Raw genomic sequence first — 15,231 nt, 5'->3', positions numbered from 1 at the left:
CAGGCGTGTGTGCAGAGTCCTCTCCAGGCTCCTTGAGTGCAGGCTCCTGGTTCTGCGTTCTCAGAAGACAGTGATTATTCCTCTCTTTAACCAACTCCAGCTCCTGTTTTTGGTCTTCATTGGTTCTGTGATGGGGAGTTCCTGGTTTTGATCTGATTTTGCGCTCTGTGGCCGTTCCTGCCAGTGGGTCAGCCTGTTCTACCAGGAGCGGGCCTGCCTCTGCACTGGTCTGACCCTTCAGGCCCTTCTTTCACCTCTCTGTCCTCGGAGGCCCCCATGCAGTTCCCCCTCTGGGAGTTGGTCAATCATTGACAACCAAGGCTGAGAGGACCTTGGTCCAAGCCTTGTGTGCTGTGAAGGAGGCAGATGGCGTGAGCTGGTTCTGGCCGGGGCTTCTCAGGGCAAAGTCCTCATTCTAGATTCCAGCTGGGGCTAATGGGCCAGATGGTTCTGTGCTAACTTAATTAGCTAAATGGCCCTGGGGGAAGCGGAAGATGGATTCCAGTGAGGTGGCAGTAAATGAACCCTGCTGGCTGGGGGCCCAGTGCACCCATGGCTTCCTACTACCCTCGACAATGAGGCTTCCCCTAGCCAGACCCCAGGAAACCCAGATGTACATACCTAGTGGGGGTCTTCAAAATACTTTTTTTTTAACGGCAGGGCCCTGGCTGGGTAAATGGTTAGAATATTTAAGGCATGGAGTGTAGCCTTTTATAAAAATGTTTAAAAATTGCTGTGGCAACTAAGACAAACTTTACTATCATATTACCTTAGGTCAAGGAGGGGAAGCTGGTCTTAACAGGATTTGTTTTCCCTTTAATGGGGGAAGGCTCTGTCTCTATAACGGCCCTTCTGGTTTCTTGACAAGCTAGGGAATTGTTAGGCCTGTGTGGGACCCCGTGGGAGCGGTGTGTGAGGAAGTCTGGGGGTTTGGATGTTGGTGGTCACTTCTGCCTGTGGATCGGTGTCTGATTGCCTCTGCTTTTCTCAGTCGTGACCAAAGATGGCGTCTATGTCCTTGACTTGGCGGCCAAGGTGGATGCCACTGCCGACTACATCTGCAAAGTGAAGTGGGGCGATATAGAGTTCCCTCCGCCCTTCGGGAGGGAGGCTTACCCAGAGGTAAGGCTGGTTTGGGGAGAAGATGGAGACTGATGGGGGCCGGGGGAGGGTGACTAATCTCAGATAAGCATCTGGCCCCCCCTTGCGGGCAGTATATTTGGCAGGGAAAGGAAGGCCAAGAACCATTTAATTTTCTTAAAACCCCAAAGGGGATGGGGTGGGAGTCAGCCAAGCCTCTGAATCCTGGCCAGAAATCCTTTTAGACTTCTCTCTCAATCAGCCTCCCTGGGCTCTTAACTTGATTTCTTGCTTCTCAATAATTCCAAGTGGCCCCCCCAATCCTGTTGGGAAGGTAGTTCTCTCAGCCGCTTGCTGAGAATTTTAATTGCTCTTTCCCACCCTGTCCTCTGAGAGGTCCTCACAGCAGGATCAAACCCGGGTGATGTAATCCAGGCCAAGAGAAGAGGCTGGGCTGGGCCAGGAGACAGGGTGGGGTCTGGGGAGGGGGAAGGGGTATGTGATGAACTAGGCAGGAAGATGCTAGGACTGGGGGCCCTGATAGAAGCAGAGTGATATTGCAAGGACCAGGACTTGGGCAGAGGGCCAAAGACTTGAAGTCAGAGAAAGGAGTTGCGAAGTTTGTCCCCAAGCGGTGACTGTGGCTGTGGGTGGTTTTGGTACTTGAAGACACCGTCATGTTCCGGGCACATAGGGCCCTGCAGAGCCCCTTCTCCCTGACCTTATTAAGGTAATTGATGACCTCTTCGTGCATCTCCAGGGAAAGGGGAGGAGAGGGTCTTGGGATCTGGAACCTGGTGAAGGGGGTGTCCCCAGGGCACCCACCTGTTGCTGTGTGGTCCCTAGGAAGCCTACATTGCAGACTTGGATGCCAAAAGTGGGGCAAGCTTGAAGCTGACCTTGCTGAACCCCAAGGGGAGGATCTGGACCATGGTGGCTGGAGGTGGTGCCTCTGTCGTGTACAGGTGACTGAGGGGGCTGCTGAAGGAGTGCTAGCCAGGTCCACACGTACGTGACCTGGGTCAGGTTGCTTCATTTCTGGAGGTCTCTAGTTTCCCACCTTGGTGCAGAGCAGGAACTTGTGGGGCATCCCAGGGGGGTTTGAGGGGCGCTGGTGAGGGCCTGCACCTTCTTATTTACTTCAAGATGAAGTTATTGTTAGTAGTTTTAGATCTTATAATTAGTCACGTGTTCTCCATGCAAAGGTACAGCAAAAACAGAAAATGAGACAAAGTGAATGTTGCCTGGCGGTTCCCCATCCCTCCCCGACCAGGGCACCACGGTGGCTGCGTTGCCGTGTCCTTCCAGGAGTTTGAGTGCCTGGATAAGTCTTCATACTTCCACACTTCATAGAAATACTGGGATCATATTCTGCACCCTCTGTAGTAGTTGGGGGTTTTTCACCTGAGGCACAGTCAGCGTCTGCTGGCTTCTGGCATGTCCCCCCGTGGTTGGCTGGGCTCTTTCCTCGGCTGCAGCAGTTTTCCTTCCCTATTGGGCAGCCTGGCAGCAACTCCTGGAATGTGTGTTTTTTCCTTTCTGTCAGGAGGTGCTCCTTGTGCATTTTCCCTACCATTGGCGCTCCAAGGCCTCCCCTGGCCCAGGGCAGGCAGAGTGCACTGCCCGGGAGAGTCTGATGCAGCACAGTTAACCTTCAAGGGTGATGCATGTGGGGCTGGAGGGTGGGAGGTGAGAGGTCAGTTCCACAGCCTGACTTCAGGGCTTCGGGGTTGTCTGCGTGTCCTCCCAGGCACCAGGCTGCCACCCTCTGCGGCTTGAGTCAGAGCCAGCACTGACTTCCGTGTCTCCCCGGCAGTGATACCATCTGCGATCTAGGAGGTGTCAATGAGCTGGCCAACTACGGGGAGTACTCAGGTGCCCCCAGCGAACAGCAGACCTACGACTATGCCAAGACGATCCTCTCTCTCATGACCCGCGAGAAGCACCCAGATGGTGAGACGCACACATGCTCCTTCCCCAGGACAGCCCAGCGTCCTGCAGTGGGAAGAGGTTTGGGCTAGGAGGCACTGAGGTTGTGGTCCTGGTCCTTTGCAATCTAGGCTAGTCATTTAACTTCTAGACCTCAGTTTGCCTGGCTGCACAATGGTGATGTGTATGTGACACCCTATGAGCAGGTGCAAGGGAGGCAGTGGCAGCATCGTCTTACTCTGACTGCTGTAAGCTTCGTTCTTCGTGACCCACTTAGACATTTGTTACCTGGGCTGTGCGAGTCCAGCCACCCTTTACTCCCTGTCCAGTATTTGGGGGCTACACATACCAGTTCCCCTTCCCTTAAGCTGGATAGAGATTCCCACCAGGGGTATCCAGAAACCAGGCTGGGTTGCCAGTAGGAATGATGTAGAGAGTCTGTGGGTTTGAATTAACCACCTGCTCGGTGGTGTAGGTCATGGAGAGTTGAGCTGATAAGGCTGGCAGACCTCAGGAAAGACCAGCCTTCTCCCCCTCGCCTCTGCACTGATACCTCCTAACAGCTGGGGGACCCTCGCTCAGAGGAAAGAGAACTCTCCTGGTTGATTTCTGGCAGGATGCTCAAGTCTACCTTCCTAACCCTTTTTTTTTTAAAGATTTTATTTTTTTTCCTTTTTCTCCCCAAAGCCCCCTGGTACATAGTTGTATATTCTTTATTGTGGGTCCTTCTAGTTGTGGCACTAACCCTTTTTTGACTTCTGTCTTATTCCAAACCCAGGCAAGATCCTCATCATTGGAGGCAGCATCGCAAACTTCACCAATGTGGCTGCCACATTCAAGGTAACCAGCAGCAGGGGACAGTGCAGTTTCTGGGGAGTGTGGTTTCAGGGGAAGCGGGGGAGGGAGGTTCCCACAAGCAAGGTTTCAGACAGAAGCAAGTTCCCGTGCGTTACCCAGTCTGGGTAGGGGCTCTTGCCCTAAGGTCCCTTGGTGGAGATGCAGAAGACACTGGGGCTGATCTGGATCAGAAGCTGTGTGTCTCTGGGCAAGTAGCTGACGCTTGCTGGGCCATCAGTCTCCCATCTGAAGTGTGAGGACAAGGGGAATTTCTGCCTTCCTCCTTTTCAGGACCAAGTCTTGAAGAATTGGCTCAGTTGACCCTCCTTTTTAACACTCCGTTGTGAGACTCTCTGGGTTCTTTACAGCTTCTAGACTGTGTCTCTCCATCAGCAGCTCCTTCTCCAAAAGGTCAGAGTGAGGACAGTGTTTTGATGATCTGGGGCTCCTGCTCATCCAGCCGGGGGCCCGTGTGCTTGGGTCCCTCTGCACAGGTCAGGGATCAAGAAGGATGATAGAGCTGACATGTCTCAAAAGGCAGCCACCTCAGGAGGCCGTTTATTATTCCACACTGTCAGATGCTCATTGAAGCTATTAAGAAGAATGTGCTCCATCTGGTCATTCCATATAACTTTTGAGAATAATGAATAAATAAATGTCAACCTTGGAAGGCTAAGCTCTCCAGAAGTGGGGGACCAGGCCTCATCAGTCCTGCTTAAAACACGGTGTCCCTAATTCGACCTGATTCAACAGACAAATCTGAGTCAGGTCAACCTCAACATTTGTTTTAATTTCTGAGCAATCCTGTACTAAAGGCAGCACTGGTGATAAGGCCTCCTAGGGCTGGAGCAGGAACTGGGTATCAAGCTCTGGGTGAAATGCCTTGCCTGATGCGCGCTGGATTCCTGACCCAGTAAACTAGCCCTCTGTCTGGAGAGGCAGAACTGGCGCACACCTGTACATTCTCCTGCGGTTCCAAAGTTGATCCCGTTACAAGGGCTAGTCCCCTAAACTGCTTGAAGGAGCTTTTGTAGGACTTTGACATTTAAGTAGCCCATGTCCTGATACATCTGAAAACTCTTGCATAGGAGCCTGGCATAGATTTTTCCCCCTAAATTGCAAGAACAGATGATAAGAATGACTGTAGATGGGACAAGAGAGAGACCAGAGTCCCACCCACGTTGGAGGCCCAGCACCTCCCCATGGAGGCGTGTGACTCCCCAGGACTCCAAATTCTCACCTCAGCAACCTTACAAGTGATGACATATCCTAGCCTTTGGGTTGCTAGTTCACAGTTCAGTCCACACATGTAAAATTTATGACTGCCAGGGCCTGCCACGCCTCAGGAGGAGCAGTCCCTGGTACTTTTGTCAGGGATATAATTAATTGATTTATGGCGGCCTTACTTTTAACTTTTTTTGTGAGGAAGATTGGCCTTGAGCTAACATCTGTGCCAGTCTTCCTCTATTTTGTATATGAGATGCCGCCACAGCATGGCTTGATGAGCTGTGCTAGGTCCATGCCTGGGATCCAAACCTACGAACCCTGGGCCACCAAAGCGGAGCACGTGAACTTAACCACTACGCAACCAGGCCAGCCCAAAGGGCTGCTTTATTTTTAGTCACGTGTCTGTTGCCCCTTTCTGTCCCTCTCAGGGCATCGTGAGAGCGATTCGAGATTACCAGGGCCCCCTGAAGGAGCACGAGGTCACGATCTTTGTCCGAAGAGGTGGCCCCAACTATCAAGAGGGCTTACGGGTGATGGGAGAAGTTGGTAAGATGGGGGACTTTTCCCTCCCACCCTGTGTCTTGGTGGCCTGCCTCCTTGGGATTCCTGAAGGAGCACGTCTTTGGGCACACCTGTGCTCCCATGCTGCCCTTTCTGCATGTCCAGCTTGCTTCTACTTCCATTTTCTGCCCTCCTCTGACACAGAGCACCTGTCCTAAACTTCAGAATAGGCAGGAACACATTTTCATTCAGTTATTTTCTTAGCAAATATTTGTGGCACACCTGCCCTGTGCTGGGCTCTGTGCTACATAAGCACTGGGGTTACGCACAGCAGACAGACAGCAAGCCCTCGTGCAGGTGAGAACACTGACTGTTCTGTAGTGCTAAGTGCCATGAAGGACAAAGAGCAGGGTAAATAGCATGTGTGGGAGGGGACTGGGCAGTTTTAAATGGAGTAATCAGAGTGGTTGACCAAAAAGGTGACATTTGAGCAAAGACCTGGGGGAGAGGAGGGAGCAGGGCAGGGGTGGCTGTGTGCAGAGGAGAGTGCAAGTTCCAGGGCCCCGAGGTGGGAGCTGCCTGCGCGCAGGACCAGTGGGGAGGACCTGGGACTGGGGCCTAGGGAGCGAGGGGCAGGGTGTTGGGAGACAGAGGCAGAGAGGCAGTGGGAGCAGACATGTGGGGCAAGTACAGGTCCCAGGAGCACTTGGCTGTGACCCTGGGCTGGCAGCTGCTGGATGACTTTAAGCAGGGGAGGGACACACTTTGACTTAGGGTTGAAAGGGTTATTTTGGCTTCAGGGTGGAGAAGAGACCCAAGGGCATCCAGGGTAGAAGCAGGCAGACCACTTAGGTGGCTGTGACAGCAGGCCAGGACAGCGTGGTGGCCTGGACTGAGGGTAGAGGTGGAGGGAGACAGAGGTAAGGGGTCAGGCCCAACCTCTGGTGGCCTGGATGTGGGGGATCAGCAGGGAAGGGTCTGGTAATTGGTGGAATGGGAGAAGGCTGCCCCTCACTGAGATGAGGGGGAGGGTGCAGCATGCCTTTTGATTTCCCTTCTCCCTTCTGCATTTTGAGTGTCTCCTGTAGGTTCATGAGACCTCACACCAGAGCTTTCAAGTCTAGGACCACATCTCATCAGTCAGGGCTAGAATCAGGTCTCCCTAAGTTGACCTGATTGAACTTGAAACACATGAACTTCGTGACCAGCAGCTTTGGGCTTAAGTAAAAGTGCAGGCCCCATTGCAAAGAACAGTCGCGTGTGGAGCAGGGCTTCACGTGAAGTGCCACAGGGGTGACAAACATAAGACACTCTTGCTCAGTGAGCGTGTCCTCTGATTGAGCATTTTTCCGTCTTTCCATTTTTCCAAATCTGGCATCCATGGCAAACACTTAACCCATGTAAATCACTTGAAGTGGTACAAAGTCCTAGTTTTCCTCTAAAACTGCATAGCTGCCATGGGTCCAGCCCTTGGGGCAACACATGAGTATTAGTCATGGCTGGGACCTTAAACAAACAGTGACTCTGAGGAAACGCTGTCAGATAGGGATCTGTATGGGGAGGAGAGTGACTGCTGAGGTCAGGAAGGCCTTCCTTGGAGGTGGCAGGTGAGTTGAGCTGAGTGATGAAAGAGAGCAGCTGGGTGAAGATCTGGGCTGAGAGCTGCATGCGGAGGAAGAAGCAGGGTCAGAGCCCAGGGGAAATGAGCCCAAGTGTCTGGGAACAGAGGCCAGGCCAAGAAGGCTGGAGCATGGCAACTACAGGCCAGGAGGCCTGGTCTGGGAGCCAGGGTCCAGGCTGTGTGTGGAAGGAGTGCAGACTCTCATAATGCCTGTGGTTGCTTGAGAGTGTCGACACAGAAAGTACCAGACATCGGGCAGGACTCAAAAGGGACCTTTGCAGAGTCTTGGGAACTTGGGCACTTATTTGAAGACCTGAATGATGATTCTTTTCCCTCCCTCACAGGGAAGACCACTGGGATCCCCATCCATGTTTTTGGCACCGAGACTCACATGACAGCCATTGTGGGCATGGCCCTGGGCCACCGGCCCATCCCCAATCAGCCGCCCACGGCGGCCCACACTGCAAACTTCCTCCTCAACGCCAGTGGGAGCACATCGGTAGGTGCCGGCCGTCCTCCGCCTTAAAGCATGCCATGCCCTCTGTGCTGCCCCTTGCACCCCCATCCTGTCAAGGACAGAACGTCCCTCCTCTACCCATTTGAGGGCCTTGGGGAAATTTGGGGGGAAGGTATTACATGGCTGGTTTCTGGATCTCTGGCCAGTTTTCCTCTGCCCCAGTCAAGATGTATAATGAAAAGACCATAAGTTTTTAAATCAGACTTGAGTTCAAATCCTGGCGAGGGAGGGACCTTGGCAGGTATTGTACCTGCCCAGAGCCTCAGTTTGCTCATCTATAGCGTGGGGACAATACTAATTCCTGTCTCAAGAGGTGGTTAGAATGGTACTTTTGGAAGTAGCTTATAAAGAGCAGTGCCGTACATAGTTTTTGGAACCTGATTTCTTTGAGGCCTTAAGGGCTAATGGCTTTTCTTCTCAGCTGCTACCTGTGACTCTTTCTCTCTCTCCTTGTCCCACGCCAGACTCCAGCCCCCAGCAGGACAGCGTCTTTTTCTGAGTCTAGGGCTGATGAGGTGGCACCTGCAAAGAAGGCAAAGCCTGCCATGCCACAAGGTAACTCCCAGCGGCTTCAGGCCTTCCTGTGCCCCTTCCCTTTCTGGGCTCCTTCTCTTTCTGGGCCAGCAGAGGCGGATGGCAAGCAGTTTGGGCTTTGCTGTGAGAGTGGGTGTGGGGCGTGGGATGGGAACAGATCACGTGGGTGTGATGACTCAAGCCTTCCCCGAGGGCTCTCCCGGTGCTGAGGACCCACGCTGCACCTGGGCCACCTCACTCCCCACTGCCTTCTCTGCCACCTGCTTATTTCCTGTGGGGGGGGGTGTGAGCTGGGCAGGGAGGCTGCGGGGGAGACAGGGCTACAGAAATAGCAGGAGATGGGAAGATCTCCCAGACTCTCCTCTTAAGGGGAGGCCAGGAGCCCGGAGCTCTGGATGGGAGAGCAAGCACCCATATCAGTGGCTCCCGAGCCGCCCCACCACCACCCCCATTATCCTGAGGCTCCTACAAAGACATTCCCTTCCTGCGAGCCTGCCATAAGAGCACACGGCGTCTACCAGCCCCTCTGTATTTGTGCCTCCTTGGTCTCTCTGTCCTCTGATTCATCAATGATGTGATCCCTGGCAGCTGGCCCTTGCAGCCAGCCTTAGGCGACTGGCGTTAGTCCGCCCTGGGCTGCTGGGTTTGTGCAACCTCTTCCTGGTACACACAGGACGGGCTTAAGGCATTTTGTGAAATAGTGCCACTGGCTCCAGGCACTTGGGATTGGAAGCCACTGCCCTGTGGCCCCTGAACCAGCAGCTTTGTCCATAGCACAGAATGACTGGTCCAACCCCACGCTGGCCTAATCATCTTATTGTGCTTCATGGGGACAAAACAAGATTGGCATTAGGAGGGTGGGACTGGGCCAGCTGTCACTCCACGGGGCTGGGGGGCTTTGGTGTTCAGCACACCCTCCAAGCCTTTGTGCCCCCCTGCCCCCTTTCTGCCCGCTTTGGTCCTTTCTCGCTTCCGCTCTGCTGATCGGTGCTCTCTCCTCTTCTGTCGGCTTTACTCCTGTCTATTGTGGAATAGACGGAGATGGTGAGGGTGTCAGCCTTACAAGACTTGTCCGTGGGACCCTTCCCTATTCCCACCCTGTCCCTCTGAAACCTCCAGCCATCAGCGGGTCACTCAGTTGCCTTGGTCATTTTCTTTGACAGATTCAGTCCCAAGTCCAAGATCCCTGCAAGGTAGGATGCCCCTGCCCGCCCCAGCCCTGTGTGCGGCTTGTGAGCGGGTTACAGTCCTACCGTGTGCTTCGTTTCCCCTCCCCAGTGGGTTGCAGTGTTGTCTGGGATATTTTCTGTGCCTGCCTCAGTGTTACCTGCCCCCAAGTCCTAGTCTTCGCTCTCCCTCCCTTCCCAGCCCTGCTTAGTGTGAGCCCTGACTCAGCGCTCTCCTGGCCATGAGGCTGTCTCTGGCTCCACATAGGAAGAGGGTGGAGAGTGCAGAAGGAGCCAGAGCCAGGCCCACGGCCTCGGAGAGTGGAGTGGTGTCCAGGAGGGAGGATCGTCCTGGGAAAGATGGAGCCATCGAAACAGAAAGGGGCATGGCAGAGTGCAGTGGGCGAGGAGGGGGTCATGGACCACCCCGATTCTCATCTCCGTCTCATGATGTCTTCCTTTGCTTACTTTTACCACCTCAGCCTCACCACTGCCGACTTCGTCCCAGAACTCCCAATACCAGGGACGAGTTTAGATTTCTCTAGAGTTTGGGTGGAAGACAGATTTGAGAAGGAGAGAGAGAAACCCAGAAGGATGTGCAGTTTGTAGAGGGGATCTGGGCTTTGTCTGGTGTGTGAGGTCACTGCTTACGACAGGTGTTTTCTGAGTATGCTCACGCATGCTCACACCTGCATGCACAGGCACACACATTCACCAATGACCGAGCTGAATAGATTCATCGTTTCAAAGCATCAGGGCTTCCATTTAACTTCTGACACTTGCAGCTTTGGGAAATTCCACCCTGGGGCAGGGGAATCTTCTGATGACGACATTTGACTCCTTGCTAAGGGGAGGGAATGAGTAACTAGGCAGCATGCTGATGTCTCCAGAAAGGCCCAGAATGCAGCCCTCTGACCATCTACCTCTAATCCCTACATTTTCTGCCTCTGGTAAGATCCATTGTTACTAAAAGACCAGACACGAGGCTGAGGCCTGTGCAGAGAACAGGGGCGAGTCTCTCTCAGAGAGCTCTTCCAACCCGGGAGGAGGTATTCTTCCCCGCAGGCCCTGAGCTGGGCTGAGAAGTGGGAGGGAAGACAGACTGCTGGGGTGAGCCTCCCTCAGCAGGGCCGGAGGAGGAGGCTGGGTTAAGGTGCTTAGCCCCTGGAGCGGGGGCTCCCTGTAAGGCCTCCCTGCTGCTGCTGGGCTGAGGGTTGCCCCCTTCAGCTTTGGCTTCTCTGTGCTCAAGGTGGTGAGCGCTCTAGGTCTGCCCCTTTCATGCTGGAGGTGCAGGTGGATTTATAGAGCTTCCAGGCTTTTCTGATTTCTGTAGCCTTTTGGGTAGACAGAGGTGTGTGTGTGCACAGAAGCCCATGCTGACTCGGGTGTGGGTTCCCTCGAGAGTGGGGAGCGGGAGTGCCACATTGGCTTATCTTCCTCCTCCTCAGCTGCAATTGAGTTGCATCTTAAGGTTAGGGTGTGATCCTGGCTCTGACGCTAGATGACCTAGGCTCTCCATCATTTGGCATCTCTGGGTGTTAATCTCCTGGGACCGGGAAGTGAGGGAACTGGATTAGGTGTCTTCTCTTGTTCTGTGATCTCATGTCTCATTGGAATCCAGATGAGTCTGGGTGACACTAAATCTCAGGTATTTGCAACATCAGGAGCCTGCTGTCATGAGACGCTCTTGGCTGCGATGGAAGAGGCCAGCCCGCAGAGGGATGAGACTCCTACGTACCTTGGGAAAGTTATCTCTTAAATTTGTTTAATCGGACCTCGAATTTGGTTAGCGAAGTCTGCACTAGTACAGTAGGTTCTTTAGTACCAGAGGCCACCAAGCGGGTACACTGTCTCCCCAGCAGAGTAGTGAAGGGGCCTTTCCCTCCAGGCGGAGGAGTGTACTTCTGCCAGCTGTTTTTGTTCCCTCCTTCTTCCCTTAATGCCTTCCTGGGCCACTGAAGAGCTCTAAGAGCTGGGTTCTGAGCGGGAAGGAGCCGGCCATTAGAGGGAGGAGGACAGGAGGAGTGGCCAGCGTGCTGCCCCTGCCCCTGCCTGACCCCAGGCCAGAACCTCAGTTATAGATGAGGCTGCAGCAAACCTCTTCCCTGGACCTACACTGGCTTGCAGTCATGAGAATTCAAATGCTGACCCGAGCTGTTTTATGTCCAGATTTACAGGTTATAAGGATTGGTGGGGAGTTGATTAAAGTCCTGTGGCCACCATAATTGGGAGAGCTTAACGTTTCTTTCCAGTGACTTTAAAAATAATTTATCAAGCCGCCAGTCACATGTAAGCAGGAGGCTGATTACCTGCCGTCCTGTGAACCTGAGCGGTCCTGTAGGCATTCTCTGCCTGTGGGCCATGCTCTGTGTACGGAGTCCCTTCTCTGTTCATTGCTGAGCTATTTACCAGCCAGGCAGGTCTTCTGAGCTCTTTTTTCTCTCCTGCTACCTCTTCCCAGGAGAAATCAAGGCACCTCTCCCCCAGGTTCTCCAGATTCCATTCTCTTGACGTTCCTTTGCAGTTTTGATGAGCCAGCCTCCCTGGACTCAGGGTGTGGAGGGGTCTGGCAGGTAGCCCCTGTGGGTCTCCAGGGGGTGTGTGTTCGGGGTGCACTCGCTGTGTCTCTGCCCACCAGGAAAGAGCGCCACCCTCTTCAGCCGCCACACCAAGGCCATCGTGTGGGGCATGCAGACCCGGGCCGTGCAGGGCATGCTGGACTTTGACTACGTGTGCTCCCGAGATGAGCCCTCAGTGGCTGCCATGGTCTACCCTTTCACGTGAGTCACACTACGGCAGGGAGGCTGGAGATAGCTGCCTGGTGGGATTTCCCCATCAGTCTCCTCCCTCACTAAGCCTAAGCTCGGGGAGCAGCTGGTTATCCCTTTTGCTGGTAAAGATCAGTGTTGCTGGGATTTGCTGGGAGCAGTCAGTATTCCAGGGGGTGTTTTCCTACAGATAGAATCTCTTAGAGGGCAGAGGCCTGCCTTTCCACCCTCTGGGAAAGCTCGTACCCTTGGCCTTCCCCTCCCCAGCCCTGACAGGTTGAGGGTGTCCTGATTCCTCCTCCACCTTTCTCACAGCGGGGACCACAAGCAGAAGTTTTACTGGGGTCACAAGGAGATCCTGATCCCTGTCTTCAAGAACATGGCTGATGCCATGAAGAAACACCCAGAGGTAGACGTGCTGATCAGCTTTGCCTCTCTCCGCTCTGCCTATGACAGTACCATTGAGACCATGAATTATGCGCAGGTAGGTCCTGGGGCCCTGGGGGGCGGGGGAGCAGGGAGAGCTCCTGACTGGACAAAGGGCCTGGGACTCGGGACTGGCCAGTGATCAGGGTGAAAGTGGTTGGAGACACTTGACCTTCGGGAGGCAGTGTAGTAACCGAGGGCAGGTGGGCTGACCTGGGCTGACGCAGAGTCAGCTGAGGGTTGTCTGTGCCCCCTAGACCCTCTCTGAGCCTGCTGAGACTGGCTTTAAAAACAGAATCAAAAGCACTTTATTCCTTATTAGAAAATTATTACATATTTATTGTAGGAAATTTAAATACTGGTAAGTAAAATGAAAAGTATAAAGACCTCAAGTCCCGTTTCCCAGAAACGTGGCTGCCGACGTTTCAGTGCATCCTTCTCCACACCTTTTCCTGGATTGGAACAAATGGAATAATATCGTATATAACCATTTTCTGATCCATTTTCTTCAGTTACTCTTTCTACGTCAATAAGTATTTATTGGCGACATCACTTTTGCTTTTTCAAGTCTTCTGCTGAGCATCTTGGATTAACATTTGCATCTATCCTTAATAACTTCCCCAGCATAAACGTCTGGAAGTCAGACTGCTGCGTCAGAATGTGCAGATTTGCAAGGCTTTGCTCCATCTTGCCCAGGTGCCCTCCAGAAAAGTCGTATGGACGCAAACGCCCATCAGTAGTGAGAGAATGCCCATTTCCCTGGACCCTTCCCAACGCTGAGTGTTTGGATTTTAAAAACAGATTTGACAAAATGATAGGCATTCTGTGTAATTTGCATCCCTTAGATTACTAACTAAGATGAGCTTTTAAAAACATTTATTGGCCATTTGTATTCTGTGACTTGGCCTCCTCTCCTTGTCTTTTTTCTTAATAATTCCTAAGAGCCCTTATGGATTAAGATACTGATTCTTCTGTTCAAACTTATTGTCTGATCCCAGCCTGGCTTAGTTTGGTTTATGACTGCAAACATAAACTTGTTTGGCATCTAAATGAAGCAAAAACAAAAGTGTACCTGCTGAAAATGAGATGCTTTTTTAGTCTAGAGCAGAGGTTGGCAGACCACAGCCCAAAGACCAAACCTGGCCCTCTGCCTGTTTTTGTAAATAAAGTCTTATTGGGACACAGCCGTGCTCATTCATTTACAGATTGTCCATGGCTGCTTTCATGCTACAAAGACAAAGTTCAGTCGTTGTCACAGAGACCACATGACCAACAAACCTGAAATACTATCTGGCCCTTCCTAGAAAAAGTTTGCTGGCCCCTGGTGTAGAGTCAGAGATGGTCCCTGATCTTTCTCTTCCATCCCCACCTGCTCTGGCTTCCTCCCCCAGCCCACTCCCTGGTCTGAGTGTGGAAGCAGCTTGTTTCTGTCATATACTGGCCTGGTCCTGTGGGGATGTAGAGTCAGACACTCAGAGGGCACAGTGCAGAAAGCCGTAGATAGATGCTTTGTGAGCGGGCACCAGGACAGAGGGCGAACAGGTGGGTCTGAGTCTCATGAGTTTTTGGATGGGAGAGAATATAGCAGCTTTGACTGTATGTAGCAAGTTTTCGGAACATTGGCTCCTGATTGGTCACCGCGTCACCACGGTGTTAACCAACGGAGATCGGTTTCAGGTGTCCATGCCTCTCTTTTTGGGAGAGGGTTGGCATGATCGGGATAGAAACAGAGGCCTGTGGGCAGAAGGGGGTGCTTATCGTTAGCAGTACTTTGTCCTTAGAGCCGGGAAGGGGGTGGGGGTGGGTTCTTGAATGGTTGCTGCCTGTTGCCCACCTGAAGCGAAAAAAGTTAACGGGGAAGGACTGCTGTCATCCTTTAGATCCGGACCATCGCCATCATAGCTGAAGGCATCCCTGAGGCCCTCACGAGGAAGCTGATCAAGAAGGCGGACCAGAAGGGCGTGACCATCATTGGACCTGCCACTGTGAGCATGCCTTCTGGAAAGCCTTTTACGTTAAGGCTCTCTCATAAAGTCTGGTCCTCAGGAAGCCCCCTTGTTGACTCCTCTGTCTCCCTCCTAGGTTAAAAAGATTGAGAGTACCTGCTGAAAGTCAGTCTGTCCATTTCCAGTTAATTTTTTAAAGGGTTCTCCGCTCAGTCCTTACCACCTTCATGGTTCCAAGCGGCTGATGAGAAGAATTCGAGTTTTAAGTGTTTGTCCCCCCTCATATAACCACAGTGTAGTCTTCCATTCTTCCTCTGACTAGAAACCAAAGGAAAATCCACGTGGAGGCTTTTTTTACCCAAAGGTCTTCATGTAAGAAGAAATCACTCTGAATACTTTTTTGTTGTGTGTTTCTATTCAGTTGTTGCATTAAAAATTTGTGTGAAGCTACGATTTCTGAACTAACCAGGGGACCCTTCATCTCAGAGGCAGGGCCTGGTTTTGAGCAGAGGTGCACACCTGTGTTACAAGCCTTTCCTGGGAGTTGTCGCCCTTTTAGAGCAAAGGAGGCTCCTTACCCCCGAGTACACATATCTGAATCTGCAACAGTAAGCTGTGTTTTACAAATAAGGCTCTCTTTTTCCTGTGTAATGTCTCTCGGGGGAGACGAGATTCTTCC

The 15,231-nt window shown here is 52.6% G+C and overlaps 1 protein-coding gene across 4 annotated transcripts in view; it reads left to right on the top strand.

Annotated features, from left to right (window-relative positions):
- The window catches only part of ACLY (ATP citrate lyase), a 40,607-nt gene that overhangs the window by 9,489 nt on the left and 15,887 nt on the right, over positions 1-15,231 (top strand). For 2 of the 4 annotated variants that reach the window (XM_014833662.3, XM_044744342.2), the window contains 11 exons: positions 992-1,122; positions 1,927-2,045; positions 2,897-3,033; positions 3,788-3,849; positions 5,502-5,619; positions 7,540-7,694; positions 8,177-8,267; positions 9,410-9,439; positions 12,051-12,192; positions 12,496-12,664; positions 14,487-14,591. In XM_014833662.3, coding sequence (XP_014689148.1) covers positions 992-1,122; positions 1,927-2,045; positions 2,897-3,033; positions 3,788-3,849; positions 5,502-5,619; positions 7,540-7,694; positions 8,177-8,267; positions 9,410-9,439; positions 12,051-12,192; positions 12,496-12,664; positions 14,487-14,591 — 1,259 coding nt within the window. The remainder of the gene's footprint in view (positions 1-991; positions 1,123-1,926; positions 2,046-2,896; positions 3,034-3,787; positions 3,850-5,501; positions 5,620-7,539; positions 7,695-8,176; positions 8,268-9,409; positions 9,440-12,050; positions 12,193-12,495; positions 12,665-14,486; positions 14,592-15,231) is intronic. The other 2 variants (XM_014833665.3, XM_070483257.1) reach the window with 1 other exon arrangement.

This window comes from Equus asinus, chromosome 13 (genome assembly GCF_041296235.1).
Source record: "Equus asinus isolate D_3611 breed Donkey chromosome 13, EquAss-T2T_v2, whole genome shotgun sequence".
In the NCBI taxonomy this organism is placed as follows: domain Eukaryota; kingdom Metazoa; phylum Chordata; class Mammalia; order Perissodactyla; family Equidae; genus Equus; species Equus asinus.
Note: the sequence above shows the minus strand (reverse complement) of the source record. Positions and strands in the feature narration are given on the sequence as shown.